The sequence below is a fragment of the Oncorhynchus keta genome, chromosome 9 (genome assembly GCF_023373465.1).
Source record: "Oncorhynchus keta strain PuntledgeMale-10-30-2019 chromosome 9, Oket_V2, whole genome shotgun sequence".
In the NCBI taxonomy this organism is placed as follows: Eukaryota; Metazoa; Chordata; class Actinopteri; order Salmoniformes; family Salmonidae; genus Oncorhynchus; species Oncorhynchus keta.
Genome location: NC_068429.1, coordinates 22,548,806 through 22,570,084, shown reverse-complemented (window position 1 = coordinate 22,570,084; position 21,279 = coordinate 22,548,806). Strand labels below are relative to the sequence as shown.

General features: G+C 41.3%; 1 protein-coding gene across 2 annotated transcripts in view; it reads right to left on the bottom strand.

The window, feature by feature from the left end:
- LOC118386563 (fibrinogen C domain-containing protein 1-like) overlaps positions 1-21,279 on the bottom strand; it is a 313,829-nt gene that overhangs the window by 39,682 nt on the left and 252,868 nt on the right. Inside the window, exon 8 of one of the 2 annotated variants that reach the window (XM_052525490.1) lies at positions 8,051-8,618. The exons of the other annotated variant lie outside the window; for it this stretch is intronic. Within the exon in view, the coding sequence (XP_052381450.1) occupies positions 8,566-8,618 (53 nt within the window). The 3' untranslated portion in view covers positions 8,051-8,565. Of the gene's footprint in view, positions 1-8,050; positions 8,619-21,279 lie in introns of those variants that run through there. 2 annotated transcript variants of the gene reach the window in all.

The window sequence follows — 21,279 nt, the reverse complement described above, 5'->3', positions numbered from 1 at the left end:
CAAATTCATCAACTTTTAAAGCAGAATTACTTTCCCATTGTTCCTCAACTGTAGTGTATGATATGTCTAGCTCTGAGTCTCATCTTTTATCCAATGTAAAAAAAACTAACTAACTAAATAATTTCAACATATCAACTTTCCCACAGAAAGGTTTATGAAATGATGTACCATTATGCAGAATTTATATTGTACAGCCTTTTATCTGGCAGGGATCGGCAGTCTCAAATATCTTCATTATAGGCTACCCTGAATTTCTGTGTTTCCTATCCTTTCCTTTTCTATTATGCTAAATATTAGCCACTACAAGTATCGACGTCAGTAGGCCTAATAACCACACACATTCAACTGCCAATTTACTGATAGTTCCCTTAAATTGGTACAGCCTACATTATCATTCCATTTAATTCCATTGTTTTGTTTACCGTCATTTTCTTCCTCTGTAAAAGCCATCACGCAAAAAAAAAATAGTCTAAAATTACATACCCAAATCTAACTGCCTGTAGCTCAGGCCCTGAAGCAAGGATATGCATATTCTTGGTACCATTTGAAAGGAAACACTTTGAAGTTTGTTGAAATGTGAAATGAACGTAGCAGAATATAACACAATCGTTCTTTTGAATTTTTTTTGTACTATCATCTTTGAAATTCAAGAGAAAGGCCATAATATATTATTCACCTGACTTAGAATTCCTCACAATCAAATGTTGACCGCATTATCTACCATGAGAATTATCTTTGATTATAATCACAGCTGTATATATTCCCCCCAAGCAGACACATCGATGGCCCTGAACTAACTTGATTTGACTATGTAAACTGGAAACCACATATCCTGAGGCTGCATTCATTGTAGCTGGCGATTTTAACAAAAATTCTATCAGCATATCGATCTATCAGCATATCGATTGCGCAAACAGGGTTGGTAAAACCCTGGATCATTGTTATTCTAACTTCTGCAATGCATATAAGGCCCTCCCCCACCCTCCTTTCAGAAAAGCTGACCACGACACCATTTTGTTGCTTCCAGCCTACAGACAGAGACAAAAAGAAGATGCTCCCACGCTCAGGTCTGTTCAACGCTGGTCCGACCAATCTGATTCCACGCTTCAAGACTGCTTAGATCACGTGGATTGGGATATGTTCCGCATTGCGTCCAACAACAACATTGACGAATACGCTGATTCGGTGAGCGAGTTCATTAGAAAGTGAAATGACGATGTTATACCCACAGCAACGATTAAAACATTCCCAAACCAGAAACCATGGATTGATGGCAGCATTCGCGCGAAACTGAAAGCGCGAACCACTGCTTTTAATCAGGGCAAGGTGACCGGAAACATGACCGAATACAAACAGTGTAGTTATCCCTCTGCAAGGCAATCAAACAAGCTAAACGTCAGTATAGAGACAAAGTAGAGTCGCAATTCAACGGCTCAGACACATTTAAACAAGTTAAACCTCGCAAGGCTCCAGGCACAGACGGCATCCCCAGTCGCATCCTCAGAGCATGTGCAGACCAGCTGACTGGTGTTTTTACAGACATATTTAATCAATCCTTATCCCAGTCTGCTGTTCCCACATGCTTCAAGAGGGCCACCATTGTTCCTGATTCCAAGAAAGCTAAGGTAACTGAGCTAAATGACTCCCTTCCGTCATCATGAAGTGCTTTGAGAGACTAGTCAAGGACCATATCACCTCCACCCTACCTGACACCCTAGACCCACTCCAATTTGCTTACCGCCCCAATAGGTCCACAGACGACACAATCGCAACCACACTGCACACTGCTCTAACCCATCTGGACAAGAGGAATACCTATGTGAGAATGCTGTTCATCGACTACAGCTCAGCATTTAACACCATAGTACCCTCTAAACTCGTCATCAAGCTCGAGACCCTGGGTCTCGACACTGCCCTGTGCAACTGGGTACTGGAATTCCTTACGGGCCACCCCCAGGTGGTGAAGGTAGGTAACAACATCTCCACCCGCTGATCCTCAACACTGGGGCCCCACATGGGTGCGTTCTGAGCCCTCTCCCGTACTCCCTGTTCACCCACGACTGCGTGGCCATGCACGCCTCCAACTCAATCATCAAGTTTGCGGACGACACTACAGTGGTAGGCTTGATCACCAACAATGACGAGACGGCTTAATGGGAGGAGTTGAGGGCCCTCGGAGTGTGCTGTCAGGAAAATAACCTCACACTCAACGTCAACAAAACAAAGGAGATGATTGTGGACTAAAGTGAAAGAGCAGAGGGAGCACCCCCTATCCACATCGACGGGACAGTAGTGGAGAGGGTAGTAGGTTTTAAGTTCCTCGGCATACACATCACGGACAAACTGAATTGGTCCCCCCACACAGACAGCGTTGTGAAGAAGGCGCAGCAGCGTCTCTTCAACCTCACGAGGCTGAAGAAATTCGGCTTGTCACCAAAAGCACTCACAAACTTCTACAGATGCACGATCGAGAGCATCCTGTCGGGCTGTATAACTGCCTGGTACGGCAACTGCTCTGCCCACAACCGTAAGGCTCTCCAGAGGGTAGTGAGGTCTGCACAACGCATCACTGAGGGCAAACTACCTGCCCTCCAGGACACCTACACCACCCAATGTCACAGGAAGTCCATAAAGATCATCAAGGACAACAACCACCCGAGCCACTGCTTGTTTACCCCTCTATCATCCAGATGGCGAGGTCAGTACAGGTGCATCAAAGCAGGGACTGAGAGACTGAAAAACAGCTTCTATCTCAAGGCCATCAGACTGTTAAACAGCCACCACTAACATTGAGTGGCTGCTGCCAACATACTGAACTCCAGCCACTTTAATAATGGGAATTGATGGAAATTGATGTGAAATATATCACTAGCCAGTTTAAACAATGCTTCTTAATGTAATGTTTACATACCCTACATTACTCATCTCATATGTATATGTATATACTGTACTCTATATCATCTACTGCATCTTTATGTAATACATGTATCACTAGCCACTTTAACCTATGCCACTTTGTTTACATACCCTATATTACTCATCTCATATGTATATACTGTACTCGATACCATCTACTGCATCTTGCCTATGCCGTTCTGTACCATCACTCATTCATGTATCTTTATGTACATATTCTTTATCCCTTTACAGTTGTGTGTATAAGGTAGTAGTTTTGGAATTGTTAGGTTAGATTACTCGTTGGTTATTACTGCATTGTCGGAACTAGAAGCACAAGCATTTCGCTGAACTCACATTAACATCTGCTAACCATGTGCATGTGACAAATACATTTGATTTGATTTGATTTATTCTCTCTATTCCAATCACATAAATTACGTTTTCTTGTACCTTTCCTTCTAAAACAGTTTATATCTTGCTTTCAAGACTCAACTAGCTAGCCTTCAGTATGTGGATAACCTGAAATAATTAAAGATCAAGAACACAGAAGTAAAATATACATTAAAACCAGATTAAAAAGTAGAACTAGTTTCTTCATGCTTTTTCATCCCCAGTTGCTATTTCATTCTGATGAGCATCAACACCACATTCTATAACAATCTAGAACGGAACAATTAAAACCCTAATTAGCCTTATTTCCCAGAGGTGGTGAAAAACTAAACACAAAACAAAGGAAAAGGTACTTCACCATGCTGAGAGACTTTGTTATCACAAGCATGGCTTTGTGGTAATAATACCAAAACATGAAGAAAACCTGGGAGAGATCTCACGGTGAGTACCTGAATTCACTGCTGTGTTAATTGAAGCTTGTAAATATACTGAACTAAAATATAAATGCAACATCAAATCAAATCCAATTTATTTATATAGCCCTTCGTACATCAGCTTATATCTCAAAGTGCTGTACAGAAACCCAGCCTAAAACCCCAAACAGCAAGCAATGCAGGTGTAGAAGCATGGTGGCTAGGAAAAACTCCCTAGAAAGGCCAAAACATAGGAAGAACCCTAGAGAGGAACCAGGCTATGTGGGGTGGCCAGTCCTCTTCTGGCTGTGCCGGGTGGAGATTATAACAGAACATGGCCAAGGTGTTCAAATGTTCAGAAATGACCAGCATGGTCGAATAATAATAAGGCAGAACAGTTGAAACTGGAGCAGCAGCACGGCCAGGTGGACTGGGGACAGCAAGGAGTCATCATGTCAGGTAGTCCTGGGGCATGGTCCTAGGGCTCAGGTTCTCCGAGAGAGAGAAAGAAAGAGAAAGAGACAATTAGAGAAAGCATACATAAATTCACACAGGACACCGAATAGGACAGGAGAAGTACTCCAGATATAACAAACTGACCCTAGCCCCCCGCATAAATACTGGAGGCTGAGACAGGAGGGGTCAGGAGACACTGCGGCCCGATCCAAGGACACCCCGGACAGGGCAAAACAGGAAGGATATAACCCCACCCACTTTGCCAAAGCACAGACCCCACACCACTAGAGGGATATCTTCAACCACCAACTTACCATCCTGAGACAAGGCTGAGTATAGCCCACAAAGATCTCCGCCATGGCACAACCCAAGGGGGGGCGCCAACCCAGACAGGATGACCACATCAGTGAATCAACCCACTCAGGTGACGCACCACTTCCAGGGATGGCATGAGAGAGCCCCAGTAAGCCAGTGACTCCGCCCCATCTTGCCCCAACATGCAGCAACGTCAATGATTTTACTGTGTGACAGTTCATATAAGGCTTTGTTACATACAGAAATACTCCTCAGTTTCATCAGCTATCTGGCTGGCTGGTCTCAGATGATCCCACAGGTAAAGAAACCGGATGTGGAGGTCCTGGGCTGCCGTGGTTAAACGTGATCTGAAGTTGTGAGGCCGGTTGGACTTATTGAAAAATTCTCTAAAACGACATTAGAAGAACATTGTTTCTTAATGTTCTCTGAACGTGCTGAGTACATGACTTTAAATAGTACCATAAGGAAACCTGTATGAAACGTTATGCTAAAGTACTGAAATTCCCACAGAAGAATCCTGTTCCAAAAATGAAATGTAAACATGTTTGACATTTTAGGAAATGTTCTGTTAATAAAGTAATGAATTACCAAGACAATAACATTATTTTGTCAAGTTCCTTAAATGTGCTAAGAATGTTCCAAAGCCAATAAACTATCCTGCACCATTCCCAAAGTGTTGTGGGAAGCTTGTTTGCAAAATAACCATAGGACAACCACGCTCTCACCAAGCTCTAAGAAACATTTGTTTTTCAAAACATTATTTGCTAGCTGAATGGCCATATATCCATATGTTAATCATAATCAATTAGGACTGTCCAGTCCTGCAGTCAGCATGCCAATTGCACTCTTCCTCAAAACTTGAGACTTCTGTGGCATTGTGTTGTGTGACAAAACTGCACAATTTAGAGTGGCTGTTTATTGTCCCCAGCACAAGGTGCACCTGTGTAATGATCATACTGTTTAATCGGCTTCTTGATATGCCACACCTGTCAGGTGGATGTATTATCTTGGCCAATGAGAAATGTTCACTAACAGGGAAGTAAGTAAGCTTTTTGTGCATATGGAACATTTCTGGGATCTTTTATTTCAGCTCATAAAACATGGGTCCAAAACTTAACATGTTGCGTTTAAATTTCTATATACTCTGCCCCCTGCTGTTTTGACTCTGTCTCTGTGTTTGTTTGTGTACTGAATGTCTGTGTCTGGGTGTGTTTGTGTACTGAATGTCTGTGTCTGGGTGTGTTTGTGTATGTGTAGAGAATGCTGGTTTACAGGATGCAGCAGAAAGAGGTACGGTGTCACTGTGTACAAAGATACCACCTCAAAAGCCTTATGTGTTGGCTTGAAGTGTTTGTGGGATTCGTAAAAAGTTTGCCAGAGTTATTGTTGAATGTTGAAGAGGTTATACACACAGTGTCCTCTCATGGCTCTGGGCTAAGTGTGTGTGTGAGAGGGGTGGCTGTGTGTTCTGCTAAGTCCTAGTGTGAGTGTGAAGTAGTGTAGTGTGCGACATTACTATGAGGTTCATGTGTAGTGTGTCATTAGTGTTTGTGTGCCTGTGTGTGTTAATGTGAACTGTGTCTTTAGTGTGTGTGTGCCTGTGTGTGTTAATATGTAGTGTGTCATTGGTGTGTGTGTGTTAATGTGTAGTGTGTCATTGGTGTGTGTGTTAATGTGTAGTGTGCCTTTGGTGTGTGTGTGCCTGTGTGTGTTAATGTGTAGTGTGTCATTGGTGTGTATGTGCCTGTGTGTGTTAATGTGTAGTGTGTGTGTATCAAGGCACAAGGTGAGACCCAGATGCAGACACAGGAGGCAGACGGTTGGAGTCTTAAAATGTTTATTAGGCAAGAGAATGGTTGTGGACAGGCAAAAAGGTCAAAACCAGATCAGAGTCTAGGAGGTACAAGTGATAGACAGACTTGTGGTCAAGACAGGCAGAATGGTCAAGCAGGCGTGTACAGAGTCCAGAAACAGGCAAGGGTCAAAACTGGGGGGACTAGAAAAAGGAAAATGCAAAAAGCAGGAGAACGGGGAAAATGCTGGTTGACTTGGAAAAATACAAGATGAACTGGCACAGAGACAGGAAACACAGGGATAAATACACTGGGGAAAACAATCGACACCTGGAGGGGCTGGAGGCAATAACGAGGACAGATAAAACAGATCAGGGTGAGACAGTGTGTGCCTGTGTGTGTTAATGTGTCGTGTGTCATTAGTGTGTGTGTGCTAATGTTTGTGTTAATGTGTAGTGTGTCATTGGTGTGTATGTGTGCCTGTGTGTGTTAATGTGTTGTGTGTCATTAGTGTGTGTGTGCGCATGTTTGTGTTAATGTCATTAGTGTGTGTGTGCGCATGTTTGTGTTAATGTGTAGTGTGTCATTGGTGTGTGTGTATCAAGGTACAAGGCGAGACCCAGATGCAGACACAGGAGGCAGATGGTTGGAGTCTTACAATGTTTATTAATCCAAAGGGGTAGGCAAGAGAAGTGTGTCATTGGTGTGTATGTGCCTGTGTGTGTTAACCTCATAGTCTACCAATACCGGATCCGGGTTCGTGACTACGGCTCAAGCTCATTAGCATAACGCACAATGCGGAAAAATATTCCTAAAAATATTTAACCTCCACACATTAACAAGTAAAATAGCTCAAATGAAAGATAAACAAGTTGTTTATCTACCCAGCAAGTCAGATTCCTAAAATGTTTTACGGCGAAAACATAGCACATATTTATGTCAAACCACCACCACAGACATAGCTCATTTGCATAGCCAAGTAGGAAAAAATATGCAATCAACAAACGCAGGATTAAAAGAAAAATCATTTCACTAACCTTTTGAAATCTTCATCAGATGACAGTAATATAACATGTTACACAGTACAATCATTTTTTTTTCAATAATCTGCAATATATATCCATAAATCTCTGTTTACAATGATGCATCGTTCAAAAAATGCTACTAAAATGTCAGGAGAAATGCCGATAGCTCCGGCAGATAACGTCAGCTAACAAGGAATACACATCATAAACTTTGACTAAATATGCATGTTTTACATATGTATAGGAAGATACACTTCTTCTAAATGCAATCGCTGTGTTACATTTATTTTTAAAGTTACAGGTTGCGTTCACTAGGCTATACTAGGAGTCGGCGCTCCAAAATTAGCATTATCGCTCCTCTATCTTGGAGTCGACAGAAACCCAAATTTACCACATAAATATTCCCTTACCTTTGCTGTTCTTCCATCAAAAGACCTGGAAGGGATTATATTTACCAAACCAGCGTTTAGTTTTCAAGTCTGTGTCTTTCGGTTCTCAAAATAGCCACATTTCGGTCGAAATGTAGGCAAAATTCAAGTGGATGCGCACCAAAACGTCGAAATTACATATTATATGTCGAGTAAACTTGTCAAACTATGTTCATAATTAAGCTTTAACATGTTATAAAGGTGCACAGAAATCGTGAGGACGAACAGAAACACACACGTCGTTTAATCGATCCTGAAGAAAATACATCACCCGGCCAGAGCGCGCGTAACGGCTCGCTCAAACTCCCGTGAGCGCGTGATTCTCACAATGAGAAGCCCCATTGAAAGCAGGCTTTGCGCTGAACACGTACAGACTGTTCCCAGAGCGGTAGCTGTTTGGGAAGTGCGTGTGAGATGACGTCAAAGTTGGGCCAACTTTTTCCATGACAAGAGAGCATTTGGGAGAATGCATGCCCTGAGAGTTCTGCTTTACATAGAGACAAAATTTAAACGGTTTTAGAAGCTTTAGAGTGTTTTCTATTCGATAATATTTTTTTATATGCATATATTAGCAATTTTGGGGAAAAATATTTTCAGTTTACTATGGGCACGCACTTTCTCCAACAGGGGCAGTATAGAGCAAGAGTTCTAAGAGGTTAATGTGTAGTGTGTGTGTATCAAGGCACAAGGTGAGACCCAGATGCAGACACAGGAGGCAGACGGTTGGAGTCTTAAAATGTTTATTAGGCAAGAGAATGGTCGTGGACAGGCAAAAAGGTCAAAACCAGATCAGAGTCCAGGAGGTACAGAGTGGCAGACAGGCTCGTGGTCAAGTCAGGCAGAATGGTCAGGCAGGCGGGTACAAAGTCCAGAAACAGACAAGGGTCAAAACCGGGAGGACTAGAAAAAGGAGAATGCAAAAATCAGGAGAACGGGGAAAACGCTGGTTGACTTGGAAAAATACAAGATGAACTGGCACAGAGAGACAGGAAACACAGGGATAAATACACTGGGGCAAAAAAGCGACACCTGGAGGGAATGGAGACAATAACAAGGACATTTGAAACAGATCAGGGTGAGACAGTGTGTGCCTGTGTGTGTTATTAGTGTGTGTTAATGTGTGTCATTGGTGTGTATGTGTAGTGTGTCAGTAGTGTGTGTGCCTGTGTTTGTGTTAATGCGTATTGTGTCATTAGTGTGTGTGTGCCTGTGTGTGTTAATGTGTAGTGTCATTAGTGTTTGTGTGACTGTGTGTATAAATGTGTAGTGTGTCATTAGTGTGTGTGTGTGTGCCTGCGTGTGTTAATGTGTAGTGTCAGTGGTGTGTGTGTTAATGTGTATTGTGCCATTAGTGTGTGTATGCCTGTGTGTGTTAATGTGTGGAGTGTCATTTGTGTTTGTGTGACTGTATGTGTAGTGCGTGATTTTAGTCATGTATCCTGAACAGTGCGTGATATTAGTCATGTATCCTGAACAGTGCGTGACATTAGTCATGTATCCTGAACAGTGTGTCATATTAGTCATGTATTCCGAACAGTGCGTGATATTAGTCATGCATCCTGAACAGTGCGTGGCATTGGCCCAGATACCAGCTCTACATCTTGACCCTTACTATGCTCTGATATACATTGGAGGTTATTGAAGCTGATGACAGACATCTTGCCATCAGTCTGTTATGTTGACATTTCCCAAAGACTGTAGTCAGCCCCTGTCAACCTTCAGGGGAAACTGGTGACATAAATGCACTGCTACACATAACCAGCAGTATGGAATTGTAGGATTTGTTGTTGCTGACAAAACAACATGGGCTTTCATTTGTGCATATGAACCATTCTGGATGTGCCACATTTGTTTTTCATCACACATTTGAGCACTGAGTGTTTTGTTTCTACAGCACAGACCTGACCTCAGGGCTGGAATTTTAGCAGCCATTCATGCACCGTCAGTATCCCATATCTTTGGAGGGAAATGTGAAACAGACCTATTTTGAGCCCCCATGTTGATGGCGTTTGGATGGCAGTGTGTTGTGAAGAGAGGGAGGTGCGGGGCAGAGGCTCACAGACTGTCTAGAAGAGAAAGGTTTGGTTGATTCAAAATCATCACAGAGCATGTAATCTGAGGACAGGAAGCAGACTGAGAGAGAGAAAGAGAGAGGGACAGGGGAGAGAAAGAAAGATTGAAGGAAAGAGAGAAAGAATGAGAGAAATAAAGAGAAAGAGAGAGAGCGAGAGAGAGTGGAGAACTGAAGTGGGAGAGAGAAAGAAAGAGCAAAAGAGCATGTGAGAACAAGAGGTATGACGAGAGAGAGCAAAAACACAAGAAAGACAGAGATAGCAAAAACTCAAGAGGGAGCATGACAGAGGGGGTGGAAGAGAAAGCACCTAGGCAAAGAACCTAATTTAATACCAGGGGTTGGTTAAGAATAAGGGGCCGAGTGTATTTTCCTACTGCAGACAATAGCTTGCTGTGCTTCAACTCCACCAGCTACAATGGATTTGTAATATTCTCTATCCAGCTTCTGTCATGGAAATTCAACACCAGGGACACCTGAAGTCAATATTAAATGAATCATTCCTTATTATCAGCAAGCTGGAGAAGTTCCAACAAACTTAATGCACCATAGTCGACGTTGGTCGGGAGCTTCACCGAGGCAGTCCCGTTAGTTCTCTTATATACTGCTTACACAGAATATTTGCATGATTTACATTATTCTTTATGCATCATTAATTCATCGGCTACCGGCGTTATCACACAGTCTTCCAGAACAGCTGGTGCTATCATGCATGCTTCAGTGTTGCTTGTCTTGAAGCGAGCATCAAAGTATTTAGCTCATCTGGTAGGCTGGCGTCACTGGGCAGCTTGCGTCTCGGATTCCCTTTGTCGTACGTACTAGTTTTCAAGCCCTGCCACATCTGACGAGTGTCAGAGCCGGTGTAGTCAGGATTCAGTCTTAATCCTGTATTGACGCTTTGCTTGTTTAATGGTTTGTCTGAGTCACTGGTATGTCCTGCTTTAGTTTTTACTTGCAAGCAGGAAACAGGAGAATAGAATTATAGTCAGATTTGCCAAATGGAGGGCGGGGGAGAGCTTTGTATGCATCTCTGTGTGTGGAATAATTGTGGTCTAGAGTTTTTTTCCCTCTGGTTATGCATGTGACATGCTGGTAAAAATTTGGTAAAACTCATTTTCTTGTTTGCTTATGGCCTTTTAGAGTTGGTTTAGTGCGGCCTTAGTGCCAGCATCGGTCTGTGGCGGTAAATAGATGGCTACGAATAATATAGATGATAACTCTCTTGGTAGATAGTGTGGTCTACAGCTTATCATACAGTACTCTACCTTTTTATTTTTATTTATATTTTATTTTACCTTTATTTAACTAGGCAAGTCAGTTAAGAACACATTCTTATCTTCAATGACAGCCTAGGAACAGTGGGTTAACTGCCTGTTCAGGGGCAAAAGGACAGATTTGTATCTTGTCAGCTCGGGGATTTGAACTTGCAACCTTCCGGTTACTAGTCCAACGCTCAAACCACTAGGCTACCCTGCCGCTGAGCAATACCTCAATCAAGACTTCTTTATTATTAGACATCGCGCACCAGCTGTTATTGACAAAAAGACACACCCCCCACCCCTCATTTTAGCAGACTTAGCTTCCCTGTTCTGCCAGTGCATTGAAAATCCCTCCAGCTCTTTATTATCCATGTCGTCGTTTAGCCACGACTCGGTGAAACACAAGATATTACAGTTCTTAATGTCCCGTTGGTAGGATAATTGTAATTGTAGGTCATCAATTTTATTTCCAATGATTGCATGTTAGCAAGTAGATTTGATGGCAGTGGCAGTTTACTTGCTCGCCTACGGATTCTCACGCAAATGACGGGAATTTGGGCCTGTTCCCAGGAGAGCAGTATATCTTTCTCGTTGACAATTCCTCCAACCTCATTACTTGGTTTTAGCTCGGACATGCACTGTCAAATGTGGGACCTTATATAGACAGGTATGTCCCTTTCCAATCAATAGAATTTACCACAAATGGACTCCAATCAAGTTGTAGAAACATCTCAAGGATAATCAATGGAAACAGGATGCACCTGAGCTCAATTTAGAGTCTCATAGCAAAGGGTCTGAATTGTGGTCTGTCATTGTGGGGTATTGTGTGTAGATTGAGGATGACATGTTTTATTTCATCCATTTTAGAATATTGGCTGTAATGTAACAAAATGTGGGAAAAGTGAAGGGGTCTGAATACTTTACAAACGCAGTGGACTTCAATTTTGGACATCGTTCCACGTAATGGAAACAGATGATTGTTTTAGATGACATTACCTTCTTGCTTAAATCACTGGTGCTACACAAACTATAGAATTGAGTAATAATAATTGGACATTGTCAAAAACGACTCTTATTCAATTGTTCATACATCTGTCCCAAATGTCTCACTGTGTCCCTTACAGCCTGTTTGAGTTCAGTGAGCACCACTAATTGTCACTGCCTATTTGCCCACAGTAAACGTATCTCTAACCCAAACACCAGATGGCAGCCTCTAATATAATCAGTCCCAAGGCTCAATCCCTCTGTTCATCATGTGACCTTGTATTGAAACATTTACTTCATATTAGTAAAATATTGAAAGCCACTAATACCATTCACTTTGTTACTTTCACTAGTCTCCATATCTGTTTCCTTCAACTAGGACACTTTCTTCCCAAATAGGAAGACCCTCTCAATCGCAACTACTAATACACACTCTCAAACAATGTTCTGCTTATACCCCTAAGGTTGAAAAAATAACCAAACAAACACGATAACTTTCTCCTTATTGGAAGGCATTGTTTTCATTTCAGTCTGTGATACTCTTAATATTTGTTTCCAATTTGTTTTGGATATTCACTCTCTGCTATTATTTTAATATTAATAAAATACATTGGCCAATTCAGAAGGGAATGGATACACTTTATTGTATCAACATGTATTATAACTGTCCTGGCACTGTCTATCAGTCCACTGTATATGGAGTGCTCTGTCCATAATACGTCTGGCACCCGAGACAGGAGAGACTGGGCCTTAAGTTTAGTTAACAAGTCTCTACATGTTCAACATTCATTGGTTCTATTTAACAGGGCATGGGATTTTCAAAATGTTTTACTGGGAGGAGGAAATCTCATAAGCGTTTATAGTTTTATTGATTTGGGGTAAGTCAAGTCCTGTACCTTTACCAAAAGTGGATCTGATATGGGCCAATCTTTGTCTGAGACTTTATTTCCCAGACCCTTTAGACCAGGGGTGTCAAAGTCAAATGGACGGAGGGCCAAATAAAAAATTTAGCTACAAGCCGAGGGCCGGACTGTTCGAATGTTCATTGAAAAATTTTTAAATGACGCATATAGTCTAGTGAACCTAATTGAACCTACTGAAAACCTAACAAATATATTCCAATATGATCAGATAAATAAAGCAATATTTTCTTATGGCTCTGTCAGTAATCTTTAATTTTCAACAGACACAAAAGACAAATTTCCTTTATATAAAAATACCCATAACATGAACATTAAATGAAACAAGAAACCGGTATTCAAGGCACCATCAGTAGCCTATATTTTCTATTTTAGCAAAAGTGGGCTAAATTTACTTCAAAGAAAAAAACAATAATAGCAATTTTCTATCATCCACTCAACTGAAATATTTTTAAAATATAATTGATTGAAATACAATAAAATAAAGTGCAAAAATCTATTAATCAAAAACAACACTTTGTTTAAGGAGAAGAAATGCAGTGAAAACAAATATTAAACTTGAACTTTTAAACTTGAACTGAGTAAAAACTCTAAATATGTGATTGCACAGTAATGTTCACTTGTTTGAGGTTGAGGGTGATACTATCTTTTCCACAAGTTCATCAATGTTCGGGGTAAGGCTCTGAGCTGAGAAATCCTCAGAATTGAGTGGAGGTGTTCAGCAGTAAGTCGACTTCTGTGTGATGTTTTGTTCAAGTTCATCAAAGAAAACAGTTGTTCACACAGGTATGTGCTGCCAAACATAGACAACGTTTGAGCAGCCTGGATGCGCAATTGTGTCGGGGAGGAAACGGGCAAACTCCGCAGCACCCACTGCCGCATATTTTGCCCTCAGTGCATCATTGCATTGGAGGTCAATCAACTCCATTTGGAGGTTTGGTGGTGAGCTTTCCACGTCAACAGCAAATGGGTTACCGAGCAGTTCCAACCTGCTTTTTGTGCTTCAAAGTCAGCAAATCGGCGTCGAAAGTCAGCGGCAAGCATACCTATTTTATCAGCCAACTGTGCGCTCGGGAACGCACTGGTAGAGAGCTTCTCTTTCATGGTCTGGCAGCTGGGAAAGTGGCTCAAATTTTCTTTCCGCATCTGCGTCTCCCACAGAGTCAGTTTGGTTTTAAATGCCTTCACTGTACTGTACATATCAGAGATGACACGATCCCGACCCTGCAGCTGCAAGTTCATTGCATTCAGATGACTCGTAATGTCACACAGAAAAGCCATTTCACACAGAAACATTTCGTCTCGGAGTTGTGTTGTGTCTTTCCCTTTGCTGTCCAAGAACAGACAAATCTCCTCACGAAGCTCGAAACGTCTTTGAAGCACCTTTCCCTGGCTTAGCCATCGCACCTCTGTGTGATAAGGCAAATCACCATGCTCCGTTTCTAACTCCGTCAGAAATGCCTTGAACTGGCGGTGATTCAAACCTTTGGCTCTGATAAAGTTAACTGTGCGCGTGATGATGCTCATTACATGCTCCATACCAACCAACCAAGATGACGATCCAGGGGACCTCCGCTGAGACCTCCGCTGGTGCTTCGGCTGAGGCACCGGAACCTGTTCCCCAGCTTCGGCATTGGGAGCCTATCAAACCTGCTGAGGCATGGGAACCTACAAACTGGCTGAGGCCTCCCAGGTAGCTCCGGCTCCAACACCCGGACCCGACAACACCCCCAACACAAAAACAAACAAAAACCCTGATGCTTCCCTTTGATGAGTCGTCATTCTGTAACGATGTGCGCTGAGAGTCGGGAAGCAAGTTCAGGGAGTGGATATATTTAATAAATAAAAGAACAAAACAAGAAACACGAACAGGAACAATGGCAACTGGGGAAGAAACCAAAGGGAGCGACGTATATAGGGCAAGTAATCAAGGAGGTGATGAAGTCCAGGTGAAAGTCATTATGCGCCTAACTGGTGACAGGTGTGCGCCCTAACGAGCAGCCTGGTGACCTAGAGGCCGAAGAGAGAGCACACGCGACATCCAAAAATTACCTAAGTCTACATGTGGGTATGCAAGTTGTACATTATTTGCATTTTTCCATTGTTACTTAATCAAATCTCTAGAAACCCATTATACAACATTCATTGTTACTTTATCAGATCTCTAGTAACCCATTATACTATTCATACAGCATATTTGTTAACAGTACTCTCTCCTTTCATATCTTCACATCACACAGAATCCCTATATAACATTATAAACCAACGTATGTATTTACATCCACACCACCAGCAACAATCACAGCGCAGCCAGCCCGAGAGGCACTTCTATCATGTTCAAGAGGAAATCTCAGGGGGCCCATACCCATCTCAGCTGTTACCCTCTCAAACTTTTCAATGACTTCTCCTGTCAGTGTTCACTACCTGTAGATCGACCGGCGGTGGTGGACAAAACCCCTAGATAACATTATAGATTGAAAAACTCAGCTCACACAGAAGTGGTTGAGGTATTCATAAAGACAAACACCACTTTCACACCGTAGCTAGTCCCGTGAAACCTCTCATTACCTCAGTACTTAATAGCAATAGTAAATCTTATCTCAATTTCAATCATTTTATTATCCAAATTTCAACCCTCTTATTATCCAAATATCAACCCTCTTATTATCCAAATATCAATTAGCTTTATTTCCAAATGTCAATCCTCTTATTATCCACATTTCAATCAGCTTAATATCCAAATGTCATACCTCTTATTATCCCAAATGTCAATCTCTTAATACTAATAATATCTCTGAGTCAGGTTTGTAGGCCTCCTTGCTTCACACGCTTTTTCAGTTCTGCCCACACATTTTCTATGGGATTGAGGTCAGGGCTTTGTGATGGCCACTCCAATACCTTGACCATGCTGTCCTTAAGCCATTTTGCCACAACATTGGAAGTAGTTTTGGGGTCATTATTCATTTGGAAGACCCATTTACGACCAAGCTTTAACATTTCTAGCGCTCAACAACATTCCGCTGAAAAGGCAGCACGGGAAATTCAAAAATATTTTTTAGAAATATGTAATATTCACACATTAACAAGTCCAATACAGCAAATGAAAGATAAACATCTTGTTAATCTACCCATCATGTCCAATTTCAAAAATGCTTTACAGCTAAAGCATAACATATGATTATGTTAGGTCATTGCCAAGTCGAAAAAACACAGCCATTTTTCAAAAATATAGATAAAATTAATCACTTACCTTTGATGATCTTCATCAGATGACATTCATAGGACCTCATGTTACACAATACATGTATGTTTTGTTCGATAATGTGCATATTTATATCCAAAAATCTCAGTTTACATTGGCGCCTTACTTGCAGTAATGTTTTGATTCCAAAACATCCGGTGATTTTGCAGAAATACTCATAATAAACATTGATAAAAGATACAACTGTTATTCTCATAATTAAAGATAGACTTCTCCTTAATGCAACCGCTGTGTCAGATTTCAAAAAAACTTTACGAAAAAAGCATAATCTGAGAACGGCACTCAGAACCCAAAACAGCCAGAGGAATATCCACCATTTTGGAATCAATAAAGTTAGAAATAACACCATAAATATTCACTTACCTTTGATGATCTTCATCAGAAGGCACTCCCAGGAATCCCATTTCGACAATAAATGACTGCTTTGTTCCATAAAGTTCCATCATTTATGTCCAAATAACCACTTGTTGTTAGTGTCTTCATTCCAGTAATCCATCTTCATGAGGCGCAGGCACTTCATCCAGACAAAAACTCTAAAAGTTCCGTTACAGTCCTTTAGAAACATGTCAAACGATGTATGGAATCAATCTTTAGGATGTTTTTAACATCAAACATCAATAATATTCCAACCGGAGAATTCCTTTGTCTGAAGAAAAGCACTGGAACGAGAGGTAACTCTGTCGGGAGCGAGCATCATGAGACCAAGGCACTCTGCCAGACCACTGACTCAAAGAGCTCTTATGAGCCATTTCTTTATAGTAGAATCCCCATTCAAGTTTCTACAGACGGTTGACATCTAGTGGAAGCCGTAGGAAGTGCAACTTTATCCATATCTCAATGTGTATTCAGTAGGCCAAGCTTTGAAAATCTACATACCTCAGATGTCCCACTTCCTGGTTGGATTTTTCTCAGGGTTTCGCCTGCCATATGAGTTCTGTTATACTCACAGACATCATTCAAACAGTTTTAGAAACTTCACAGTGTTTTCTATCCAATACTAATAATAATATGCATATATTAGCATGTGGGACAGCGTAGGAGGCAGTTCACTCTGGGCACGCTATTCATCCAAAAGTGAAAATACTGCCCCCTATCCCAAAAAGGTTAACTTCCTGACTGATATCTTGAGATGTTGCTTCAATATACCCACATCATTTTCTCCCTCATGATGCCATCTATTTTGTGAAGTGCACAAGTCCCTTCTTGCAGCAAAGCACCCCCACAACATGATGCTACCACCCTTGTGCTTCACGGTTGGGATGGTGTTCTTCGGCTTGCAAGCCTCCCCCCTTTTCCTCCAAACATAACGATGGTCATTATGGCCAAACAGTTCTGTTTTTGTTTCATCAGACCAGAGGACATTTCTCCAAAAAGTACGATCTTTGTCCCTACATGCAGTTGCAAACCGTAGTCGGGCTTTTCTATCTTCACAAGGTCCTTTGCTGATCCTTTGCTGTTGTTCTGGGATTGATTTGCACTTTTCGCACTAAAGTACGTTAATCTCTAGGAAACAGAATGCGTCTCCTTCCTGAGCGGTATAACGACTGCGTGGTCCAATGGTGTTTGTAATAGCACACTATTTTTTGTACAGATTAAAGTGGTACCTTCAGGCATTTGGAAATTGCTCCCAAGGATGAACCAGACTTGTTGAGGTCTACAATAATTTTTCTGAGGTCTTCGCTGATTTAATTTGATTTTCCCACAATGTCAAGCAAAGGCACTGTGATTGAAGGTAGGCCTTGAAATACATCCACAGGTACACCTCCAATTGACTCAAATTATGTCAATTAGCCTATCAGAAGCTTATGAACCTTAACTAGTCACTCAAAGCACTTCTTGATGACAGAAATGAATGCTACCGGATGAAAGTAATTTAGTTCAGTTATCTTTGCTTTCTTGGATACAGGAATAATGGCAGCCTTGCGAGGGTTAACAAGCTTAAATGTCTTACTCATGCCGGTCACATTCCTTGGGAGTGGGCCACGTTAGTGGCTTTATTTTAGCCTCAAAGTGAGCGAAGAATGTGTTTTGCTTCTCCGGGAGCAAGACGTCGGTGACTGTGACGTGGCTGGTTTTCCCTTTGTAATCCGTGATTGTCTGTAGAACCTGCCACATATGTCTCGTATCTGAGCCATTGAATTGCAACCCCACTTTGCCTCTGTACTGACGTTTTGTCTGTTTGATTGCCTTACAGAGGCAATAACTACACTATTTATATTCAACCATATTCCCAGTCACCTTGCCATGGTTAAATGTGGTGGTACGCACTTTCACTTTTGCGACAATGCAGTCATCTATATACGGTTTCTGGTTTGGGTAGGTTTTTCTAGTCATCGTGGGAACAATATCCCCTATACACTTCCTGATGAACTCAGTCACTGTGTCTGTGTACAAGTCAATGTTATTATCAGAGGCTACCCAGAACATATCCAAGTCCGCGTGATCAAAACAATTTTGAAGCATGGATTCCGATTGGTCAGACCAGCGTTGAATAGACCTTAGCATGGGTACTTCCTGTTAGAGTTTCTGCCTATAGGCCTTTTAGGCAACCCAGAAATGGGAATAGCAGTGATCGAGTGTTTTTCAAGAGCGAGTACTACAGAACTTTGGTAGTGTTTTCCTCAAATTTGTTTTGTTAGAATCCCCAGCTACAATAAATGCAGTCTCAGGATATGTGGTTTCCAGTTTGCATGAAGACCAGTGTAGTTCCTTGAGGGCCGCCGTAGTATCAGTTTGAGGGGGAATATACATGGCTGTGACTATAACCTAAGATAATTATCTTGGGAGGTAATATGGTCTTCATTTCATTGTGAGATTTTCTAGGATGGGTGAACAAAAGAACTTGAGTGTCTGTATGTTATCACAATCACACCATGAGTAGTTAATCATGAAACATACATTACCGCCTTTCATCTTCCCAGAGAGTTTCTTATTCTTATCCGCACACTGTACTGAGAAACCAGCTGGCTGTATGGACGGGGACAGTATATCCAGAGAGAGCCATGATTCCATGAAACAAAGTATGTCACAGTCCCTGGTGTCTCTCTGGAAGGAGATCCTCACCCTGAGCTAGTCTACTTTGTTGTTCAGAGAATATACAATGGCTTTAAAAACTAGCGCCAGCAGGACACCTGTCGACATCTTCCGGTGAAATTGAAGGGCGCACAATTCAAATAAATAATCATAAAATGTATGGATATTAAATATTTAGGTACACACAAGTGTCTTATATGGGTGAAAATCTTAAATTCTTGTTTATCTAACTGCATTGTCTGATTTACAATAGGCTTTACAGCGAAAGCATGCCATGCGATTGTTTGAGGACGGCGCCCCACATCAACATATTTGTCCACCGACACAGGCTTCATAAAATCACAAATAGCGATGAAATAATAATTTACTTTTTGAAAATCTTCCTCTGATTTGCAAGCCAAAGGGTCACAGCTACAATATGTATGGTCGTTTTGTTAGATAAAATCCTTCTTTATATCCCCAAAAGTCTGTTTAGTTGGCGCCATCGATTTGACTAATCTACTCATTCAACATGCAGAGAAAGGAATCCAAAAAGCTATCGCTAAACTTTGTTAAAACAAGTCAAAATAAGTTTCTATTTAATCCTCAGGTACCCTAAAATGTAATTAGACTATAATATTTGATATGGAAAGAAGTATGCCTAATAGGAAAGCAACATTAACAGGTGCACTTCCTCTCTTACTCCCAGTGCTAAAACTCCATATTATTCCTCATTTGGGTAGAAACAAGCCTGAAACCTTGAACAAAGACTGTTGACATCTAGTGGAAGCCATAGGAATTGCAATCTGGGAGCTGGATTTGACTATGACCCTTTACCTTCCATTGTAAGAGCATGGGCTTTAAAAAAAGTTATTCTGGTTGGTTTTTCTTTTAATTTTCTCCTACCATATCTATTGTGTTATAGTCTCATACGTTATTTTAACATTTACACAAACTCCAAAGTGTTTTATATCAAATGGTACCAATTATATGCATATCCTGTCTTCTGGGCCTGAGTAACAGGCAGTTTACTTTGGGCACGTCAGTCAGGTCGAAATTCAAAAAAAAAAAGGACGCTAGCCATTTTCTATTCTGCTACAATGGGCTTTTACCATTACTATCCAGCTACAATGTTTTTTTTTTACCATGATCTAGTCTGCTACAATGGCTTTTTAACAATACTATCCAGCTACAATGGGTTTGTACTGTTTTCTATTCTGCTTTAGCTGCTCTCTGCTGCAGCAGATATCCTGACTTCAGTTGACTTCAGATGTGTTTTATTAACTTACCATGACTGGTACAGGATTTTAACTGATGTCTTCGAGCAATAGAAAACTGTTTAACTTCTTGGATATAGGGGGTGCTATTTTAATTTTTGGATGAAAAACGTTCCCGCTTTAAACAAGATATTTTGTCACGAAAAGATGCTCGACTATGCATATAATTGAGAGCTTTGGAAAGAAAACACTCTGACGTTTCCAAAACTGCAAGGATATTGTCTGTGAGTGCCACAGAACTGATGCTACAGGCGAAACCAAGATGAAATTTCAAACAGGAAGTGCCCCAGATTTTGAAGGCGCTGTGTTCCAATGACTCCTTATATGGCTGTGAATGGCTCACGAATGAGCTTATACTTTGTCGTTTCCCCAAGGTGTCTGCAGCATTGTGATTTATTTTTAGGCATATCATTGGAAGATTGACCATAAGACACTACATTTACCAGGTGGCCGCTTGGTGTCAACCGTCACAATTATTGCGTAATCTCCAGCTGCAGTACTTTTCCGTCTGCTACTGAGGAGAAACCCAACTGCCACGAATGATTTATCATCGAATAGATATGTGAAAAACACCTTGAGGATTGATTCTAAACAACGTTTGCCATGTTTCTGTTGATATTATGGAGTTAATTTGGAAAAAGGTTTGGTATTGTAATGACTGAATTTTGAGGCTATGATTACGCTCCCGGAAAAGGGATTGCTCAACGCAAGAAGTTAACTCCAACCCTTCCCATTACATAAACTCAGCAAAAAAAGAAACGTCCCTTTTCAGAACC